The sequence below is a fragment of the Thalassophryne amazonica genome, chromosome 4 (genome assembly GCF_902500255.1).
Source record: "Thalassophryne amazonica chromosome 4, fThaAma1.1, whole genome shotgun sequence".
Classification (NCBI taxonomy): domain Eukaryota; kingdom Metazoa; phylum Chordata; class Actinopteri; order Batrachoidiformes; family Batrachoididae; genus Thalassophryne; species Thalassophryne amazonica.
In genome coordinates this window covers 58,859,862-58,883,337 of record NC_047106.1, presented here as the reverse complement: position 1 = coordinate 58,883,337, position 23,476 = coordinate 58,859,862, and the positions used below count along the sequence as shown (strand labels likewise).

At 42.5% G+C, this 23,476-nt stretch overlaps 1 protein-coding gene across 5 annotated transcripts in view; it reads left to right on the top strand.

Moving 5' to 3' along the window:
* LOC117508266 (von Willebrand factor A domain-containing protein 5A-like) overlaps positions 1 to 23,476 on the top strand; it is a 131,668-nt gene that overhangs the window by 79,986 nt on the left and 28,206 nt on the right. For 2 of the 5 annotated variants that reach the window (XM_034167949.1, XM_034167948.1), the window contains exon 7: positions 3,848 to 3,883. The exons of the other annotated variants lie outside the window; for them this stretch is intronic. In XM_034167949.1, the coding sequence (XP_034023840.1) occupies positions 3,848 to 3,883 (36 nt within the window). The remainder of the gene's footprint in view (positions 1 to 3,847; positions 3,884 to 23,476) is intronic. 5 annotated transcript variants of the gene reach the window in all.

Genomic DNA, 23,476 nt, shown 5'->3' with positions numbered 1-23,476 from the left:
ATTGAATTCCATGGCGGTATGGGGTAAAAACAGCAAAATGGTGACAAAGGTCAGTTTCAGTTTGTACAGGGGTCAAAAGTTCAAGTTGTTCCAATTTTGGTGGAAAATGATGTAAAATTATTGGCTGAATTAATAGCATTTTAAAAAGGAATTGTTTGCACCATCTGTCTTGCTTAGTTATCATGTTACAGGGTGACATATGTCATACGTCATAGAATGCAATGGGCTTCAACCTTGTTTAACCTTTATTTTGGAGGCCATTTATTCATCCTTTTATTTCAACCAATAATTTGCATCACTTTTTACCAAAATTGGAGCAACTTTAACTTTTGATGCCTGTACAAACTGAAAGTGATCTTTGTCACCATTTTTGCCATTTTTACCCTATAACTCAGTCCTTTTCACATAGTGGGGAGCGCGGTGCGATGCCAGGGGGAGCGCGTGTGACTGCGGAGAACATCCTTTTTTTTTTTCTATGAGAAAAAAGTGTAATTGCACATCCACTACAGTAGGTGGCAGTGGCGCTCTCTTTGTCAGGGTTTACGCAGGTAGTATTGAGGACTCTGGCATAAAGAAACACATCTCTATGTAGGGCTTTTTTCGCACTACGGTGGGAGACGAGGAAAGACCGCTGTGTCTTAAAATGTTGGCAGTGGACTCCATGAAGCCAAATAAATTAAGGCGTCACTTAGACATTACACCCCAGTCACGCAGATAAGCCGCTTGAGTTTTTTCAGTGAAAACGTGCAGCATATTACCAGCAATCATCCCGCTTTGTGAATGCTGCTTCAGTAAACCAGCGAGCACCGTTAGCATCATAGCAGAGGAACTGAACAGCAGGAGACATGGTCCCTATCATGCTGAGTGAAGCAAAATAACAACGAATAAAATATATATATATACGAGGTCTGTTAGAAAAGTATCAGACCTTATTTTTTTTTTTTTTCAAAAACCTGATGGATTTGAATCATGTGTGCTTGCATGAGCCAACCTTGAACCTTCGTGTGCATGCGTGATTTTTTTCACGCCTGTCGGTTGCGTCATTTGCCTGTGAGCAGGCTTTGCGTGAGCACTGGTGCTCCCCCCTCGTTGGATTTTCATTGCAAGGAAAGGATCAAATTTTTGCAGAAACTGTGAGAGACAGCCAGGTGGAAACCATTGGGAAGATTCAGACGGCTTTCGGTGACGATCCTATGGGCATCACACAGATTAAGGAGTGTTAGAACCAGTTTAAAGATGGTGCACAATGGCGGAGGCCATCGACAGGCTGAAACGACCAGATCATTTCCAAAGTGAACGCTGTGTTGATCCGGGACGTCGTCTGACTACCAGAGAAATTGCAGAAGAGGTGGACATCAGCACTTTTTTGGCACATTCCACTGTGAAAGAAGATTTTGTAATGAAAGACATGCGGAGGGTTCACGCGTCGGGATGGAGCCACTAATGGCGCAGAACAAAAAGCACCTCCGTGTTGGAAGTCTCACAGGACATGTTGTGACATGTCCAGCTCTTACACAATTTCTCGGATACTCACTCGACTGAAAAGCCACCGAAAGCCGTCTGAATCTTACGAATGGTTTCCACCTGGCTGTCTCACAGTTTCTGGAAAAATTTGATTCAGCGCTGCTCCAATCGTTCAGACATTTTCCTTGCAATGAAAATCAGACGAGGGGGGTGGACCAGTGCTCACTCAAAGCCTGCTCACAGATGGATGACGCAACCGACAGGCGTGAAAAAAATCACGCATGCGCACAAAGGTTCAAGGTTGGCTCCTGCAAGCGCACGTGATTCAAATCCATCAGGTTTTTGAAAAAAAAAAAAATGTCTGATACTTTTCTAACAGACTTCGTATATAACAAAAAATAATTGTAAAAAATCTGCACAAATTGTTTTATTCATTTTTGTTTTGTCTGTTAGTGTTTTATACGAGGTCTGTGAGAAAAGTATCCGACCTTTTATTTTATGCAAAAAATATATGGATTTGATTCATATGTTTTTACGTCAGCCAAGCTTGAACCTTTGTGCGCATGTGAGTTTTTCCACGCCTGTCGGTTGCGTCATTCGCCTGTGGGCAGGCTTTGAGTGAGCACTGCTCCACCCCTCTCATCGTTGTTTCATTGCGAGGAAATGGTGGAATGATTTGGACTTTTTTTCCATCAGAATTTTTTCAGAAACTGTTAGAGACAGGCAGCTGGAAACCATTCGAAAAATTTATCTGGGTTTCGGTGAAAATTTTACGGGCTTCACAGAGAATAAGGAGTGTTACTACAGCTTTAAGGACTGCCCACAATGGCGCGCTGCGCTCCGAGCCACCATCGAGAGGCAGAAACCACCACATCATTTCTAAACGAATCGCTGTGTGGAGCCGGGACCGTCGTGTGCAATTTCTCTGGTTATCACAAGAGCTGGACATCAGCCATTTTCCGACAGATTTCACTTTTAACAAGAGATTTTGTCATGGAAAGCCGCGCTGAGGCTTCGCGCGTCACGACCGATTTGCTGTCGGGCATGTTTTCATGTAATATTGTACTTGATTAGGTTTGCCTTTTCTGGATATGTTATATCCATTATAAATCTCTTGACAAGTGTGAACAAGTTGTGAACAGTTTTGTAACAAGTACTTTCATGTGTTGGTCTTGAGAGAGGTCTGTTTTATACACACTCAGGGCAATTTATGTGTATGCATGTAGAGAATACAGAATAGAATGACCTAAAATGTTGTCAGACTTATTTTCAAAATTAATGTAAACAATCAAACCGCTATTTGGTCACCAATATAAATATAAATATATGGTCATTTAAAGAGTCGTGGGGGTTTCTGAAATTCGGGCAAATTTGGTGTCACCCCCCACCCCCCAATAGACCCCACCTCCTACGCCTATGGATAGAGGAAGTACTTTTTACCCTGACTGAGGGTCAAAATTCATAAATTCTGAATGGCTTTATATCTACTTGTAATAAAATGTTAGTAAAAATCATATATATGTTGTTGTCATTAAAAGACTAGCAATAATATTACAGTGGAAAAAGCAGCAAGGTAAATGACTACAATGGCAAGACATACTTCAGATTTATATTTTAATACATAAGGATTGTTTATCCAGGCATGTATGGGTTCATTAGAGCTTTTAATCAGCTTGAATACAACTTTAAGGCCTCATTTATAAAAATCCATCGAGAATTATGACAGGAAAAAGCATCACAGTAAATGAACAGAATGGCATATTTTTTTCCCCACATTTCCACACTTTACATCAAACATTTTTTTTCTACCCAGGCATTAGAAAGAGCAATTTACAGGCTTTAAAACAAGCCTACTTTTATTAAAATCTGTTAACAAATAGCGACAATAGAGTGAGAAAAGCAGCACAGTTTGTCGTAATTTCCCCAAATTTCTGTATTGTACATAAGTTTTTTCACCCACACATGCATAGGTTCATTGGAAAGAGCTTTCAAAGGGCTTTAACACAAGCCTACATTTATTAAGAAATGTAGGCTTGTGTTAAGAAATACCGACGCTAGTGCAAAAAAAGCGGTCAGTTTATTATTTATGATCGGCACATTTCCACCCTTAGTAATGGCGCCTTCCTGTCCTGAGCGACACCAGTAGATTGAGGCGCGCACGTCTATTCCAGGTCAATATTTCCGTGTGTGTGTGTGTGTGTGTGTGTGTGTGTGTGTGTGTGTGTGTGCGTGCGTGCGCGCGCACACATGCCTGTGCATGCACACTTGTATGTTGTGTATAATTTTATTTCTTTGTTCCTGACCCCAGTAAGGGATCTCCAAACAAATTGTCTGTGGTTTATGTCATGACTTTCTCCAATTCACATTCCTCTGTTTTCCAAAGCTTGTGGCCCTCCTGCTCCTTTTATGGCAATGAATGGTAAGTAAAAAACTGAATGGCATTTGAAAATGTAACCCAAAAAATAAGATCACCTGACTTATAGATCTAAACAGAATTTTGTACAATAATGTGTTGCACTTGTTTGTCCCCCCATCTCCTCATTTTTTCATGTAAATATTCAGAGATGTTGTATACAGTAGTGTTCAGAATAATAGTAGTGCTATGTGACTAAAAGGATTAATCCAGGTTTTGAGTATATTTCTTATTGTTACATGGGAAACAAGGTACCAGTAGATTCTCACAAATCCAACAAGACCAAGCATTCATGATATGCACACTCTTAAGGCTATGAAATTGGGCTATTAGTAAAAAAAAAAAAGGGGGTGTTCACAATAATAGTAGTGTGGCATTCAGTCAGTGAGTTCGTCACTTTTGTGGAACAAACGGGTGTGAATCAGGTGTCCCCTATTTAAGGACGAAGCCAGCACCTGTTGAACATGCTTTTCTCTTTGAAAGCCTGAGGAAAATGGGACGTTCAAGACATTGTTCAGAAGAACAGCGTAGTTTGATTAAAAAGTTGATTGGAGAGGGGAAAACTTGTACACAGGTGCAAAACATTACAGGCTGTTCATCTACAATGATCTCCAATGCTTTAAAATGGACAAAAACACCAGAGACACATGGAAGAAAACGGAAAACAACCATCAAAATGGATAGAAGAATAACCAGAATGGCAAAGGCTCACCCATTGATCAGCTCCAGGATGATCAAAGACAGTCTGGAGTTACGTGTAAGTGCTGTGACAGTTAGAAGACGCCTTTGTGAAGCTAATTTATTTGCAAGAATCCCCCGCAACGTCCCTCTGTTAAATAGAAGACGTGCAGAAGAGGTTACAGTTTGCCAAAGAACTCATCAACTGGCCTAAAGAGAAATGGAGGAATATTTTGTGGACTGATGAGAGTAAAATTGTTCTTTTGGGTCCAAGGGCCGCAGACAGTTTGTGAGACGACCCCCAAACTCTGAATTCAAGCCACAGTTCACAGTGAAGACAGTGAGGCATGGTGGTGCAAGCATCGTGATATGGGCATGTTTCTCCTACTATGGTGTTGTTGGGCCTATATATCGCATATCATGGATCAGTTTGGATATGTCAGAATACTTGAAGAGGTCATGTTGCCTTATGCTGAAGAGGACATGCCCTTGAAATGGGTGTTTCAACAAGACAATGACCCCAAGCACACTAGTACATGAGCAAAATCTTGGTTCCAAACCAACAAAATTAATGCCTCGCAGATGTGAAGAAATCATGAAAACTATGGTTATACAACTAAATACTAGTTTAGTGATTCACAGGATTGCTAAAAAAGCAGTTTGGACATAATAGTTTTGAGTTTTGTTGTGTGGGCCGCCAGAAAAGGAGGTACTGCTGGCCCACCACCAGAGGGCGCCCTGCCTGAAGTGCGGGCTTCAGGCACGAGAGGGCTCTGCTGCCACGGACACAGCCGGGGGTGACAGCTGTCACTCATTATCTCTTGACAGCTGTCACCCATCTACACTTCATCATCTCACTCCATAAAGACCGGTCGTCATCTCCACCTCGTTGCCGAGATATCATCTACCTGTGAAGGTAATTTCTCTGCTGACTTAAAACTGAATAATAGTCTGAACTCTTTTGCAGCCGTTTTCCTGTGGTGTGCCTTATCTGCTCGATTGGCGTTTGGTGTGAACAGTGACGCCTTCGCTTCACACCCAAACCAGATAAGTGGTTTAACAGGAGCTGCACGAGTGTGTGATTAGAGGTAGAGGTGACTTTCCACCTTCTGACTGTTTTTGTTACTGGGTGTGCACACACCCACATCTCACTGTTTGTGCTCCTCGCCAGCAGTACCAGATCCGACAGTCGGGGACGGTGATCACCTGGGAATTCGGGACTTGGCGGCTCCAGTATTCACCAGGTTCTGTGGCGGTGGAAATCGTGTGGTCCCGGCTCTTCTCAGGACAGACGTCTTCTATCCTCGAGCCTGCCCACACGTCACCTTGGTGTATTGACTGCTATCAGATTCTGTGATTGTCTGTATAATCGTTGTGCACATTCACAACATTAAATTGTTACCTTTTGGCTCATCTATTGACCGTTCATTTGCGCCCCCTGTTGTGGGTCTGTGTCACTACACTTTCCCCAACAAGTTTGTAGCGTCAACAGCAGATGCTACTATTATTGTGAACACCACCTTTTCTACATTTTTTACTAATAGCCCAATTTCATAACCTTAAGAGTGTGCATATCATGAATGCTTGGTCTTGTTGGATTTGTGAGAATCTACTGGTACCTTTTTTCCCATGTAACAATAAGAAATATACTCAAAACCTGGATTAATATTTTTAGTCACATTGCACTACTATTATTCTGAACACTACTGTACATAACATAGCACAGCAAAAACATGTTTAAAAATATGTATAAAAATCGCACCTATGCATTGCAGCGCATGCTGGCCTTCATCTGCATTAGTGGTGCGGCTTTGCTAAAATTTCCATAAAAATTGTCCATTTTGTGATAAGAGCATGGAATTTGGCACACATATTCTAAATTAACAGTTTATTTTCAGATATGGAGCCATCCTGGAGCTGGCCTTTAATGAGCTACAGGGGTCAATGCAGAATTACACAGGGGTCAAAATTCCAAAATGCTCCAATCATGTTGAAAACTATACAGCATTGTTTGTCTGATCATAACGATTCCAAAAAGGTTTGGATTATCTATGATTGAATTCCATGGCGGTATGGAGTAAAAACAGCAAAATGGTGACAAAGGTCAGTTTCAGTTTGTACAGGGGTCAAAAGTTAAAGTTGCTCCAATTTTGGTGAAAAATGATGTAAAATTATTGGCTGAGTTAATAGCATTTTAAAAAGGAATTGTTTGCACCATCTGTCTTGCTTAGTTATCATGTTACAGGGTAACATATGTCATACGTCATAGAATGCAATGGACGTCAACCTTGTTTGACCTTTATTTTGGAGGCCATTTATTCATCCTTGTATTTCAACAAATAATTTGCATCACGTTTTACCAAAATTGGAGCAACTTTAACTTTTGACACCTGTACAAACTGAAAGTGATCTTTGTCACCATTTTTGCTATTTTTACCCTATAACTCAGTCCTTTTCACATAGTGGGGAGCGCGGTGCGATGCCAGGGGGAGCGCATGTGACCGCGGAGAACATCTTTTTTTTTTTTCTACGAGAAAAAAGTGTAATTGCACATCCACTACAGTAGGTGGCAGTGGCGCTCTCTTTGTCAGAGTTTACACAGGTAGTATTGAGGACTCTGGCATAAAGGAACACATCTCTATGTAGGGCTTTTTTCGCACTACGGTGGGAGACGAGGAAAGACCGCTGTGTCTTAAAATGTTGGCAGTGGGCTCCATGAAGCCAAATAAATTAAGGCGTCACTTAAAGACATTACACCCCAGTCACGCAGATAAGCCGCTTGAGTTTTTTCAGTGAAAACGTGCAGCATATTACCAGCAATCATCCCGCTTTGTGAATGCTGCTTCAGTAAACCAGTGAGCACCGTTAGCATCAGCAGAGGAACTGAACAGCAGGAGACATGGTCCCTATCATGCTGAGTGAAGCAAAATAACAATGAATAAAATATATATATATATATATATATATATATATATATATATATATATATATATATATACACAAGATCTGTTAGAAAAGTATCAGACCTTTTTTTTTTTTTCTTTTTTTCAAAAACCTGATGGATTTGAATCATGTGTGCTTGCATGAGCCAACCTTGAACCTTCGTGTGCATGCGTGATTTTTTTCACGCCTGTCGGTTGCGTCATTTGCCTGTGAGCAGGCTTTGCGTGAGCACTGGTCCTCCCCCCTCGTTGGATTTTCATTGCAAGGAAAGGATCAAATTTTTCCAGAAACTGTGAGAGACAGCCAGGTGGAAACCATTGGGAAGATTCAGACGGCTTTTGGTGACGATCCTATGGGCATCACACAGATTAAGGAGTGTTACAACCAGTTTAAAGATGGTGCACAATGGCGGAGGCCATCGACAGGCTGAAACGACCAGATCATTTCCAAAGTGAACGCTGTGTTGATCCGGGACGTCGTCTGACTACCAGAGAAATTGCAGAAGAGGTGGACATCAGCACTTTTTTGGCACATTCCACTGTGAAAGAAGATTTTGTAATGAAAGACATGCGGAGGGTTCGCGCGTCGGGATGGAGCCATTAATGGCGCAGAACAAAAAGCACCTCCGTGTTGGAAGTCTCACAGGACATGTTGTGACATGTCCAGCTCTTACACAATTTCTCGGATACTCACTCAACTGAAAAGCCACCGAAAGCCGTCTGAATCTTACGAATGGTTTCCACCTGGCTGTCTCACAGTTTCTGGAAAAATTTGATTCAGCGCTGCTCCAATCGCTCAGACATTTTCCTTGCAATGAAAATCAGACGAGGGGGGTGGACCAGTGCTCACTCAAAGCCTGCTCACAGACGAATGACGCAACCGACAGGCGTGAAAAAAAATCACGCATGCGCACAAAGGTTCAAGGTTGGCTCCTGCAAGCGCACGTGATTCAAATCCATCAGGTTTTTGAAAAAAAAAGTCTGATACTTTTCTAACAGACTTCGTATATAACAAAAAATAATTGTAAAAAATCTGCACAAATTGTTTTATTCATTTTTGTTTTGTCTGTTAAAGTGTTTTATACGAGGTCTGTGAGAAAAGTATCCGACCTTTTTATTTTATGCAAAAAAGATATGGATTTGATTCATATGTTTTTACGTCAGCCAAGCTTGAACCTTTGTGCGCATGTGTGTGTTTTTCCACGCCTGTCGGTTGCGTCATTCGCCTGTGGGCAGGCTTTGAGTGAGCACTGCTCCACCCCTCTCATCGTTGTTTCATTGCGAGGAAATGGCGGAATGATTTGGACTTTTTTTCCATCAGAATTTTTTCAGAAACTGTTAGAGACAGGCAGCTGGAAACCATTTGAAAAATTTATCTGGGTTTCGGTGAAAATTTTACGGGCTTCACAGAGAATAAGGAGTGTTACTACAGCTTTAAGGACTGCCCACAATGGCGCGCTGCGCTCCGAGCCACCATCGAGAGGCAGAAACCACCACATCATTTCTAAACGAATCGCTGTGTGGAGCCGGGACCGTTGTGTGCAATTTCTCTGGTTATCACAAGAGCTGGACATCAGCCATTTTCCGACAGATTTCACTTTTAACAAGAGATTTTGTCATGGAAAGCCGCGCGGAGGCTTCGCGCGTCACGACCGATTTGCTGATGAAGCGAGACAAAGCAACACCTCCGTTTCGGAGTGTTAAAGGACAAGTTGGGACATGCCTATCTCGGCTTTCAGTGCTTACCAGTCGAGTGAGTATAAGAGAAATTGTGGAGAGCTGGGCTTGTCCTGGGCTGCGTTTGCCCATTTCAAATGAGCTCAGGTCCAGAGAAGGCGGCGGCGTTTCTGGATGTTGTTGATGTATGGCTTTCACTTTCCATGGCAGTTTTAATTTACACTTGTACTTGTAGATGTAGCGACGAACTGTGTTAACTGACAGTGGTTTTCTGAAGTGTTCCTGAGCCCACGCGGTAAAATCTTTTACACAATGATGTCAGTTTTTAATGCAGTACTGCCTGAGGGATTGAAGGTCACAGTATTCAGTGTTGGTTTTCAGCCTTGTGGCTTACGTATAGAAAGTTCTCCAGATTCTCTGAATCTTTTGATTATTATATTATGGGCTGAAGATGATGGAATCCCTAAATTCCTTGCAATTGAACATTGAGAAACGTTGTTCTTGTTGGACTATTTTTTTCACGCAGTTGTTCACAAAGTGGTGATCCTCACCCCATCTTTGCTTGCGAACGACTGAGCCTTTTGGTGATGATCATTTTATACCCAATCATGATACTCACAATTAGTGTCCTCAGTTCCCAAACTCTTATTGAGTGTTGTTAGAAGGAAAGGTGATGTAACACAGTGGAAAACATACCACTGTCCCACCTTTTTTGAAACATGTTGCAGGCATCCATTTCAAAATGAGCAAATATTTGCACAAAAACAAAGTTTATCAGTTTGAACATTAGATATCTTGTCTTTGTGATGTATTCAATTGAATATAGGTTGAAGAGGATTTGCAAATCATTGTGTTCTGTTTTTATTTACATTTCACACACTGTCCCAATTTCATTGGAACTGGGGTTGTAATCTTAACCCTTATCTCAGTCAGCAGTCACCACAAACTTAAACCAATACATATTCCACTCCCCACTACACACTGGTGTCACATTCATCTTGACCCACTGTCATTATTTAAACCAATAATCATTCATTTCAGTCATTTTAGATAAATGATGATTTTAGATTATCTCAGAGTAAAATGATGTACCTTTATTGAATAAGAATAAATCAAAGGAGGTAAACCATCAGCTTCGTTCAAAACTGAAGTCACACAGTGACTCTACAAGACAGAAAGCACGGAATCAAAGCATATTACACAACACAAGAATAAATACACATTCAAAGGTCTGTAAATAATACAACCAGCATGCCTGAAAGTGCAAGGCCATGTTCTCTGCTGGGGTGAGGTCAGCTTTTGGTGCCTTGCTTGTGAGTTTTCTTTTTGACTGCTACAATAGTACAGTGTGTAAACAGGAACCTTGTGAGCTATGTGAGTTTCCGCGCTCCTCTGAGACCACAGATCTCTCACCCACCTGACTGTTTTTATTTTTATATATCCTTATTATTTGTTTTCTAGAAAACAAAAAAGGAAAGAGAAAACAGGTGAGCGTGTCTGTGCGTCTGAGAGCAGCGCCTCACCGTGCTCAGCTGATTTCCAGAAAGAGGGAGAGAGGCAGAGAGAGGTTTTTATGTTTATATTTTCCTCTATGTAACACTTGCTTTGACAATGAAAACATGTTTCCCATGCCAATAAAGCTCAATTGAAACAGAACACTGAACCTGTAACTGACAGAGAAAAAGAGAGAGAGAAGCACAGTGATTTTGCATGCCAACCCCACGAACAGTTGATTTCTATGCAGAGCGAGGAGAGAGAGAGAGAGCTTTCAGCAATATGCTGCATATTGCCGGCATTGTGGGGATTCCAACTGGATTTATTATTTTATTTTATGTTGTCATGTTTTGTCTTTCGTGCTGTGCCACATGCGACCTGCACGAATCATTCAAGCCTGCTCCAAACCGCATTCTGGCTAATGAAACGGCATTTGTACACGGCTGTACGACTGCCATTCGTGCTCTTGTGTGACGAGGCCTTTAGTCAGGGCATTTATCATTCTGCAGGATGTTCTTGCATTTAGTCTTGACTTGATGCCATGTCAGTTTGGGCCCAGTCATGTTTAATCTATACACACACACTTACTTATGGTCACTGTACACATGCCCACTTGCACACATAAAGCCAAATGACACAGCAGAACAACATAAGAAGCAAACATAAGATAACTTTATTTATCCCAAAGGGGAATTCAAATAATTCAGTGAACTCATCTATTTATCAAAGAGTTATGCAGTCTGATGGATTTACATTTACACAATTTCACTCACATCTGCAGTCAGTTTGACTGACAATTTCTATCTGAGGAGTGACTGCTGAGTATTGGAATTATTCTTAATTGTTATTAATTTGTATTGTCTCAAGAACTGTTAGATGTCAGTCATGTATGCATTAATTGCTCAATAACGTTCTCAATTAAACAGCCGAGCACTCAAACAAGGAGGACAGCCCGTTTTCAAACACTAATATTTTATCAAAAAATATTTACTACCAATGATATAGTATAATGTGGATGTATAATTTGGTTCAAAGGCTGAAACGTGCATTTTTAAAAAATTACAAAAAAAAAGAAAGAAGCACATGTAATTTTGTTGTCACCAATTAATTTTTGCCAAAGCTCTGCTCTGGCCCCACAGATTAAATGATCTGCATTTATATAGTGTTTTTCCTTTTGCATCAGACACTGAAATGTCAATAGTGGATAAGGTGTTTATTCTTCAGTTTTTGACACTGTGCTGCATTAGAACAGATTGAAAACTTGTTTTGCAAATAATTTGACACTAAAGTTATGATCATACGAGCAGTTGTCCGAGATGAGGCATAGTGTGCATAGAAGTAAAAACTGGTTTCTTTTGCAAAATAGATACAAAATATAAAATGTATTACAGACTCATGAAACTTCATAAATTATTTTACCTTCTGGATTTAACTTGTATTGAACATTTTCTGATAAATAACAAATAAGTCAATATACATAAAAGGCAAGTCTTGGTTGGTTGAAATGCTTGTATTTTGGGAACTACTGAGCGTAGAAGAATTTAAGGACACCACAGGAATTAAAGCATCAGTGCGGTGGTTTTAGAATATAAATATACTACAGCACTCAGAGTGCATACCCCTATTGGGTAAAAACACTTATAACTCTGGAACTACACACCGTGGTTCAAGGCTGTTAAAAAAAAAAAAGAGAAAAAAAAGGGTATGCTCTATTGCAGGTAGGAGGAATATACAATCAACAAAAATATAAACGCAACACTTTTGGTTTTGCTCCCATTTTGTGTGAGATGAACTCAAAGGTCTAAAACTTTTTCCACATACACAATATCACCATTTCCCTCAAATATTGTTCACAAACCAGTCTAAATCTGTGATAGTGAGCACTTCTCCTTTGCTGAGATAATCCATCCCACCTCACAGGTGTGCCATATCAAGATGCTGATTAGACACCATGATTAGTGTACAGGTGTGCCTTAGTCTGCCCACAATAAAAGGCCACTCTGAAAGGTGCAGTTTTATCACACAGCACAATGCCACAGATGTCGCAAGATTTGAGGGAGCGTGCAATTGGCATGCTGACAGCAGGAATGTCAACCAGAGCTGTTGCTCGTGTATTGAATGTTCATTTCTCTACGATAAGCCATCTCCAAAGGCGTTTCAGAGAATTTGGCAGTACATCCAACCAGCCTCATAACCGCAGACCACGTGTAACCACACCAGCCCAGGACCTCCACATCCAGCATGTTCACCTCCAAGATCGTCTGAGACCAGCCACTCGGACAGCTGCTGAAACAATCGATTTGCATAACCAAAGAATTTCTGCACAAACTGTCAGAAACCATCTCAGGGAAGCTCATCTGCATGCTCATCATCCTCATCGGAGTCTCGACCTGACTCCAGTTCGTCGTCGTAACCGACTTGAGTGGGCAAATGCTCACATTCGCTGGCGTTTGGCACGTTGGAGAGGTGTTCTCTTCACGGATGAATCCCGGTTCGCACTGTCCAGGGCAGATGGCAGACAGCGTGTGTGGCGTCGTGTGGGTGAGCGGTTTTCTGATGTCAATGTTGTGGATCGAGTGGCCCATGGTGGCGGTGGGGTTATGGTATGAGCAGGCGTCTGTTATGGACGAAGAACACAGGTGCATTTTATTGATGGCATTTTGAATGCACAGAGATACCGTGACGAGATCCTGAGGCCCATTGTTGTGCCATACATCCAAGAACATCACCTCATGTTGCGGCAGGATAATGCACGGCCCCATGTTGCAAGGATCTGTACACAATTCTTGGAAGCTGAAAATGTCCCAGTTCTTGCATGGCCGGCATACTCACCGGACATGTCACCCATTGAACATGTTTGGGATGCTCTGGACCAGCGTATACGACAGCGTGTACCAGTTCCTGCCAATATCCAGCAACTTCGCACAGCCATTGAAGAGGAGTGGACCAACATTCCACAGGCCACAATTGACAACCTGACCAACTCTATGCGAAGGAGATGTGTTGCACTGCATGAGGCAAATGGTGGTCACACCAGATACTGACTGGTATCCCCCCCCCCCCCCCCAATAAAACAAAACTGCACCTTTCAGAGTGGCCTTTTATGGTGGACAGTCTAAGGCACACCTGTGCACTAATCATGGTGTCTAATCAGCATCTTGGTATGGCACACCTGTGAGGTGGGATGGATTATCTCAGCAAAGGAGAAGTGCTCACTATCTCAGATTTAGACAGGTTTGTGAACAATATTTGAGGGAAATGGTGATATTGTGTATGTGGAAAAAGTTTTAGATCTTTGAGTTCATCTCATACAAAATGGGAGCAAAACCAAAAGTGTTGCTATATATATATATATATATATATATATATATATATATACAGTTGTATGCGAAAGTTTGGGCACCCCTGATGATTTCCATGATTTTCCTTTATAAATCATTGGTTGTTTGGATCGGCAATTTCAGTTAAATATAGCAGACAAACACAGTGATATTTGAGAAGTGAAATGAAGTTTATAGGATTTACAGAAAGTGTGCAATAATTCTTGAAACAAAATTAGGCAGGTGGATAAATTTGGGCACCCCAACAGAAAAAATACATCAATATTTAGTATATCCTCGTTTTGCAGAAATAACAGCCTCTAAACAATTCTTATAGCTTCCTATGAGAGTCTGGTTTCTGGGTGAAGGTAATTTGGACCATTCTTCTTTAAAAAACATCTCCAGTTCAGTCAGGTTTGTTGGTTTCTGAGCATGGACAGCCTGCTTAAAATCACACCACAGATTTTCAATAATATTCAGGTCTGGGGACTGAGATGGCCATTGCAGAACATTGTACTTGTCCCTCTGCATGAATGCCTTAGTAGATTTTGAGCAGTGTTTAGGGTCGGTGTTGAAACATTCAGCCCCGGCGCAACTTCAGCTTTGTCACTGATGAATGAACATTGTTCTCAAGAATCTGCTGATATTGACTGGAATCCATATGACCCTCAATGTTAACAAGATTCCCAGTACCTGCACTGGCCACACAGCCACACGGCATGATGGAACCACCTCCAAATTTTACTGTTGGTAGCAAGTGTTTTTTCTTGGAATGCTGTGTTCTTTTTCCACCATTGCCCTTTGTTATGTCCAAATAACTCAATTTTAGTTTCATTAGTCCACTGCACCTTATTCCAAAATGAAGCTGGCTTGTCCAAATGTGCTTTAGCATACCTCAAGCAACTTTGCTTGTGGCGTGTACGCAGAAAAGGCTTCCTCTGCATTACAGCATCATACAGTATATCTTTATGAAAAGTGTGCTGCACAGAGACACTACCTGTAGCAAGATCATGTTGTAGGTCTTTGGAGCAGGTCTGTGGGTCGACTATGACTGTTCTCACCATCCTTCACTTCAGCTTATCTGAGGTTTTTATTGGCCTGCCACGTCGGGCCTTAACTAGTACTGTGCCTGCAGTCTTCCATTTCCTTATTATGTTCCTCACAGTGGAAACTGACAGTTGAAATCTCTGATATAGCTTTTTGTATCCTTCCCCTAAACCATGATGTTGAACAATCTTTGTTTTCAGGTCATTTGAGAGTTGTTTGGAGGCTCCCATGTTGCCACTCATTAGAAGAGATGCAAAGAGGGGAAACATTTGCAAATGGCCACCTTAAATACCCGTTGTCATGAATGGATTCACCTGTGTGAGGAGGTCAAGGGTCAGTGAGCTTACCAAACCAATTTTGTGTTCCAATAATTAGTGCTAAATGTATTCGAATCAGTAAAATGACAAGGGTGCCCAAATTTATGCACCTGCCCAATTTTGTTTAAATAATTATTGCACACTTTCTGTAAATCCTAGAAACTTCATTTCATTTCTCAGATATCAGTGTGTTTGTCTGCTTTATGACATATTAAACTGAAATTTCTGATCCAGACAACCATAAAAAGGGGGGCTACATAAGTTTATTCCTTCAGCTCACGTACAGGATGTCCCACAAAAAGTGCCACAGAAATAAAGCCATGGAAAATCTACACATTTTTAGATACTGATATTTGTCATATGTCATCTTGAAACATATCTAATTTTTCTAATTTTGCCTCAGTTTATAAGAGTTGTGGCATTCACAAGATGTGCTCAATATGTGCACAGCTCCTCTGGTTCTGCCAGATCTCCCTTTGTTAACATTGTGAACAGTTCTATCAGTTCGAAGCTTCTTTACAATCCTCCATATTGTCTTTCTGTCTGGAGCTTTTCTAACTACAAAATGAGATTGATATTGTTGTAGGGTTTTCACAATCGACTTGGTCTCAAAGTGGAGTTCCACCAGTTTTCCTTTTTGCTTAATTGTAAGTGGCATCCTCTTTGGATCAGTCTCTACGTCAAAAGAAATTCCTCTGGGGGCAAATAAAAAATAAAAAAAACAGAATTCAGATTAGCCATTGCAGAATTAGTCAAATGTTTTGTGGCACTTTTTTGGGACACCCTGTACTTGCTTCACTGTGTTTTGATGATGTTGGGTTTTTTTTTGTTTGTTTTTGTTTTGTTTTTTTGCACCTTTTAATCTGTTGACATGTTCAAAATGAAGATTTCATTCATTCATTCATTCTTTTGATATAAGCAGAAGACAGCCAGTACAAAATCTCAAGAACATAAGGTGTAACTTTGAAGAAGATGGGGACTGTAAGTTGAATTTTGCATCTTTACCACAAATTTTCATCCATCATCATCAGTATTATGTCAGGAACACAAATCCAAACATAAATTTTTGTTTTGTGTGACGTGTGCATAACGCTCAAAGGAGTAGCAGTGCCCCTTTTTCTCTCACATCTTTGTATTATATAATAGCCACCAATTTGCCTGTCTCTCTGAAGCTATTTCACTCTTTGTCATTTATATTTTTATCCCTCCAGTATAAAATACAGGGGGATATTGCAGTCAGTATGCCGCAATATGTCAAGAACCAGTTCACCACTTTAATTCATATTTAGCATAAGAGTGTACTTGGGTAATCCCCCGACACTTTAAGGTGCGTTTACACATAAGCGAGACGCGTTACGAATATCATTATTCTGTCATTCGTGACACATTCCTGACATTCTTAACGTGACTTAACGCATCTGAATAGGTTTCTTAATAGGGCGTGTTGGTGCGTGATATTCTTGATATTCGTGGAGCATGTTTTTGCCTGTCAAAAAATCTTCCACGAATGTCAGCCTCATTTCGCCTCACGTCGTCGAGGTCGCAACTGAGCGTGTTGATCCGTCTTGATGAGTAGTGATCCTTAATAAAACGTGACAACGTTCGTAGTGGTTCCTGTGATGGTTCTTGGAGCCCAAAGTGTCACATGTTATTACGAAGTGACACGGAAACGGTCAAGTTTTGACACGACTTGTAACGCGGCGTCACATTTCACTGTGCGCCACGACGAATCAATTTTCTGTCACGTGCGCACAATTAAACCCGGCTCCACAGCGTTCAATTTGATGCAGTATGCCGAAGAGGAACAGTGATGCGAAGTCAGTCAAGTGTCGTTCCACAGTTCCTGCTGAAGCTCCTCAGGACGCTCCTGCAGGTGTTCCACCTGCTGTTGTAATCAGTGAGCGGGAAAACGAGTCTGAGCCAGAGCAACCAGAGGAGCGAGAGGAGACTCACGTGCAGCCAGACATCTTTGCACCTCCTCCAGTCCGGCGGAGGAAGAAGCGTGCGCACAATTAAACCCTGCTGCACCGCATTCAGTTTGATTGCTGACACCAAGTCGGCTAAAAGTCTCATTTCAGTGCTCTTCAGCGCGCTCCGCAGGTGTTCCGCCTGCTGCATGTGCCTGATGTTTGGGGAAATACGCGAGACGAGAGCCGCACGAAGCCACACATCTGGCTCTGTCCGTCTCCTCCTCCTCCGTGCGTAATTGTTCCTGATAATTCTCCAGCAACACGTGCCATTAATCGTAGCGTGTGGTAACAGGTTGCAGCAGTTCCTGAGGACACCTGACGCCTCTGCCCCGAATAATCACATTCGTGATCAGCAGCCAAGAATGTATACTTCGTGGCATTCGTGACTTGTCGTCATTATGTGTAAACGCAGCATTAGAGAGGATATCTGCCTCCTCCATGAAAAGTTGAAAAACAAACGGGCCATGCTGACCACCTGCATGGACTTGGCTCATCAACAGCCTCTACAGATCTCCTCACTTCAAGCAGCCCTTGAGTACACAGTGCCCTGGGAATCCTCCACCCACCTGTGGCCCTTCTCTTGTTCGACCAATTTTTACCCTGATCTAAGGTAGTGGCCAGTGGCTGAAAGAGGGGCTCTGATAGGTCTGCTCCTCTTCCCTGTCTTTCCATCCTGTATGAGGCCCTGGGTTGGGTGTTGGCCCAGACCCGTGCTCATTACCTCGGTGCACTGTGTCCTCTGTGCTGGGAGCTGCTGGTGTTCTTATGGCTCCTTCTAAAATCCTCCACAGGATCCTGAAGGATCACTCCTCCTCAGACAGCCCAGACATCAAACCATCTGCTGCTGAACGTGGCTCGGGGCCTGGAGGCTGGCTCTACACCATCACAACCAATGGCTCATCCTTATCCTCTTTTCCCCCAGAAGAGTGGGTGGTTGTACAACCCCAGTTCCAGTGAAGTTGGGACGTTGTGTGAAATGCAAATTAAAAACAGAATACAGTGATTTGCAAATCTTCTTCAACCTATATTCAATTGAATACACCACAAAGACAAGATATTTAATGTTCAAACTGATAGACTTTTTTGTTGGTGAGTGCCAACCACCAGGCCTCTACTGGTGGTTGGCTCTCACTGCGGTATTGTATCACTTCCTGTTCCGGAGCACAGCGGTGTTTTGCTGTATCTGTTAGCTGTTTAATCTGCGCAGTTAGATTGATGTAGTTAACTAGATAACGATTTGTTTCACAGTGTAATCTTAACGTGCCTTAACTAAAACACTTCCTCTGCTGAATCACCTAAATTATTTACACATTATTCACTTTGTGTGTTTTTAGGAATACGCTAGCTTAGCGCAGCTGCTAACTCTTAGCAGGTTTAGCATGGCGGCTTCTCCTGTCTCTCCCGCACTTTTCTGCTCTGGGTGTGAAATGTTTAGTTATTCCTCGGCCTCCTTTAGCAGTAACAGTACTTCTAATAAGTGTAGCTTATTCGTAGCTTTGGAGGCCAGGCTGGGCGAATTGGAGACTCGGCTCCGCACCTTGGAAAATCCTACAGCTAGCCAGGCCCCTGTAGTCAGTGTGGACCAAGGTAGCTTAGCCACCGTTAGTTTCCCTCCAGCGGATCCCGAGCAGCCGGGAAAGCAGGCCGACTGGGTGACTGAGGAGGAAGCGTAGTCCTAAACAGAAACCCTGTGTACACCGCCAACCCGTTCACATTTCTAACCGTTTTTCCCCACTCGGCGACACACCCGCCGAGGAACAAACTCTGGTTATTGGCGACTCTGTTTTGAGAAATGTGAAGTTAGCGACACCAGCAACCATAGTCAGTTGTCTTCCGGGGGCCAGAGCAGGCGACATTGAAGGAAATTTGAAACTGCTGGCTAAGGCTAAGCATAAATTTGGTAAGATTGTAATTCACATCGGCAGTAATGACACCCGGTTCCGCCAATCGGAGGTCACTAAAATTAACATTGAATCGGTGTGTAACTTTGCAAAAACAATGTCGGACTCTGTAGTTTTCTCTGGGCCCCTCTCCAATCGGACCGGGAGTGACATGTTTAACCGCATGTTCTCCCTGAATTGCTGGCTGTCTGAGTGGTGTCCAAAAAATGAGGTGGGCTTCATAGATAATTGGCAAAGCTTCTGGGGAAAACCTGGTCTTGTTAAGAGAGACGACATCCATCCCACTTTGGATGGAGCAGCTCTCATTTCTAGAAATCTGGCCAATTTTCTTAAATCCTCCAAACCGTGACTATCCAGGGTTGGGACCAGGAAGCAGAGTTGTAGTCTTACACACCTCTCTGCAGCTTCTCTCCCCCTGCCATCCCCTCATTACCCCATCCCCGTAGAGACGGTGCCTGCTCCCAGACTGTTAAAGATTTTATATATATATATATATATATATATATATATATATATACTCAACAAAAATATAAATGCAACACTTTTGGTTTTGCTCCCATATTGTACGAGATGAACTCAAAGATCTAAAACTTTTTCCACATACACAATATCACCATTTCCCTCAAATATTGTTCACAAACCAGTCTAAATCTATGATAGTGAGCACTTCTCCGTTGCTGAGATAATCCATCCCACCTCACAGGTGTGCCATATCAAGATGCTGATTAGACACCATGATTAGTGCACAGGTGTGCCTTAGACTGCCCACAATAAAAGGCCACTCTGAAAGGTGCAGTTTTATCACACAGCACAATGCCACAGATGTCGCAAGATTTGAGGGAGCGTGCAGTTGGCATGCTGACAGCAGTAATGTCAACCAGAGCTGTTGCTCGTGTATTGAATGTTCATTTCTCTACCATAAGCCATCTCCAAAGGAATTTCAGAGAATATGGCAGTACATCCAACCAGCCTCACAACCGCAGACCACGTGTAACCACACCAGCCCAGGACCTCCACATCCAGCATGTTCACCTCCAAGATCGTCTGAGACCAGCCACTCGGACAGCTGCTGAAACAATCGGTTTGCATAACCAAAGAATTTCTGCACAAACTGTCAGAAACCGTCTCAGGGAAGCTCATCTGCATGCTCGTCGTCCTCATCGGGGTCTCGACCTGACTCCAGATCGTCGTCGTAACCGACTTGAGTGGGCAAATGCTCATATTCGCTGGCATTTGGCAGGTTGGAGAGGTGTTCTCTTCACAGATGAATCCCGGTTCACACTGTTCAGAGCAGATGGCAGACAGCATGTGTGGCGTCGTGTGGGTGAGCAGTTTTCTGATGTCAATGTTGTGGATTGAGTGGCCCATGGTGATGGTGGGGTTATGGTATGGGTAGGCGTCTGTTATGGACGAAGAACACAGGTGCATTTTATTGATGGCATTTTGAATGCACAGAGATACCGTGATGAGATCCTGAGGCCCATTGTTGTGCCATACATCCAAGAACATCACCTCATGTTGCAGCAGGATAATGCAAGGCCCAATGTTGCAAGGATCTGTACACAACTCTTGGAAGCTGAAAATGTCCCAGTTCTTGCATGGCCGGCATACTCACCGGACATGTCACCCATTGAGCATGTTTGGGATGCTCTGGACCGGCGTATACGACAGCGTGTACCAGTTCCTGCCAATATCCAGCAACTTCGCACAGCCATTGAAGAGGAGTGGACCAACATTCCACAGGCCACAATTGACAACCTGATCAACTCTATGCGAAGGAGATGTGTTGCACTGCATGAGGCAAATGGTGGTCACACCAGATACTGACTGGTATCCCCCCCCAATAAAACAAAACTGCACCTTTCAGAGTGGCCTTTTATTGTGGGCAGTCTAAGGCACACCTGTGCACTAATCATGGTGTCTAATCAGCATCTTGATATGGCACACCTGTGAGGTGGGATGGATTATCTCAGCAAAGGAGAAGTGCTCACTATCACAGATTTAGACCTGTTTGTGAACAATATTTGAGGGAAATGGTGATATTGTGTATGTGGAAAAAGTTTTAGATCTTTGAGTTCATCTCATACAAAATGGGAGCAAAACCAAAAGTGTTGCGTTTATATTTTTGTTGAGTGTATATATATATATATATATATATATATATAAAATCTTTAACATTTCCCTCCTGTTATCGCTTGTTAAACATATAGTAGGCATCACCTAGCTTAGCACTTCTTTTGAGGTTTTCACTAAGAGGTTCATCATGGTATGTTCTACAGGCTTACACCCCAGAGGTTATGTCATCATTGTCATCATCATCGGTGTCTGGGTCATCATACTTCCATTGGTCTGGGTACAGGTCATGAGAGTCATTTTCCTCCTCCTCGTCGTTTTGCCCCAGGAGTGGATATGAAGCTGGTCCCCCTCCTGGTCCTGGACCTATTGCTGTGGTTATCATTCTATTTACAAGGCCTCGAAGACATGGAATACAACAACATCCACACAATGTTAGAATCGCAGCAAACACTGCTATAGACACTAATAGTGAAGAAATCATAGACCTCCATTTTCCCATCCCTTCCAGCCACCAATCCCAGCCTTCGGTGTTTACTCCACTGTGCTCTTTCATCTTCCTGTTCAACGTCCTCAGCCCGTCGATGGCTTGAGTGAGGCTGCCATCTGCAGCTGTGTTGTTGGGAAAGAATGTGCAGCATTGTTCTCCGAACATGGCACAAACACCTCCTTTCTGTGCCAACAACATATCCAGAGCAATACGGTTCTGGAAGGCCATAAGGGACGTGGCCTCTAACTGTGAATGGACAGCCTTAAATCCTTCCTCAGTCCAATTTCCTAATTTCTGTACATTGTAGTGGATGTAGTTTATTCTGTCCACGTTCTTATTAATTGAACACCACCAACAGATGGAGGATTCGAATCCATCTGCTATTTGGTCAACCAGTTTATACTCGTCAGGCACTCCTCTGGGGACTCCTATCGCATCAATATATGTTGGATCTCCCACTCCTTTCCAATCTCTTTTTACTCTATGTCTGGCTATGCCTTTCTGCCAGTCTTCAGGAATAAGAGAAGCTGCATATGTCATAACGTCTTCAGGGGTCATGGGTATAGCTTTAACTGGTAACAATAATGATATTAATGCACAATAACCTGACACATTTCTTGGCAGTCTGTCAAAGATTCTGTTATCACCACACCACCACCATATACCACTCCTACTGACAGGCTTGAATGTGGACTTACTATGGACCACATCCTTACACCAGGCAGTGTGGTTTAAGCTACCCAAAGTCGCGCTTGTCCCTGTCAAGTTTACACATGTATGGTTAGCATGCCCAACTTTGCTTGAAAATAAAGGTTTAATCTTAGTCAATTTGGTCAATGGATAGATCTTGTCCCACTTAGAACAGTAGTTGTTTGTTGCAATGTATGTCTGTTTCATTACAGTCAACAGACAGTCTGTGGTTAATGCTGCCGGTATCACCTGTAATATAGGTCTGGGTCCCATACATACAACACAGTCCCTTTTTGTAGCTAGTCCTGCTTGTTCTGCCATTAAAAGCCAATTATTATTCTGTCCGCTAATTCCAGTGGTCACTAAGAACCAGTCGTCTGCAGATAGCGGACCTTTGTGTAAACGAACCTGCTTTGCCCTTACTGACCCTGGTCCCGGCAAGAGCTCGCCCTTTGTTGTTTGGTTGATAATGTTCCTTGACACATTTGTGTTCGGTGTTTGTGGGCACAACACAATCTTCCAGCAGGGATCATACCCCGCTTTATAAGCACACAGTGCAAACGTATGGCAGACATGCACTGGGTTGCTTATTGGAACTTCCAATGAATTTATGGTGAACGTTACTGTTTTAGTACGGCCGCTGACTGTTAAGTTTGATATGATATTTTTCCATTTAACTGCATCATCTGTCCACCCATAAGAATTCTGTGCCCAGTGACCATTTGTGAGAAAGGTATTTCCCCACCAATGGCTAGGACGGTTTGGAAAACCCGTGGTCATATAAAAATCATAATGCAGCCATCGTTCTGGGTCGTTAACCCAGCTGCTCTGCCTGAGGGCCAAAAAGGGGATCTGTACAACATAATAGATCTTGGGCGTGGTGTAGCAGGCATAAAACCATGGATAGGACGTTTCCTCGTCCTCGCAGGGATTTAAACCACAGAGTATCATCCTTCCATGATTATAACATGTTTTCTTCCCTGATGTAACCACATAGTGT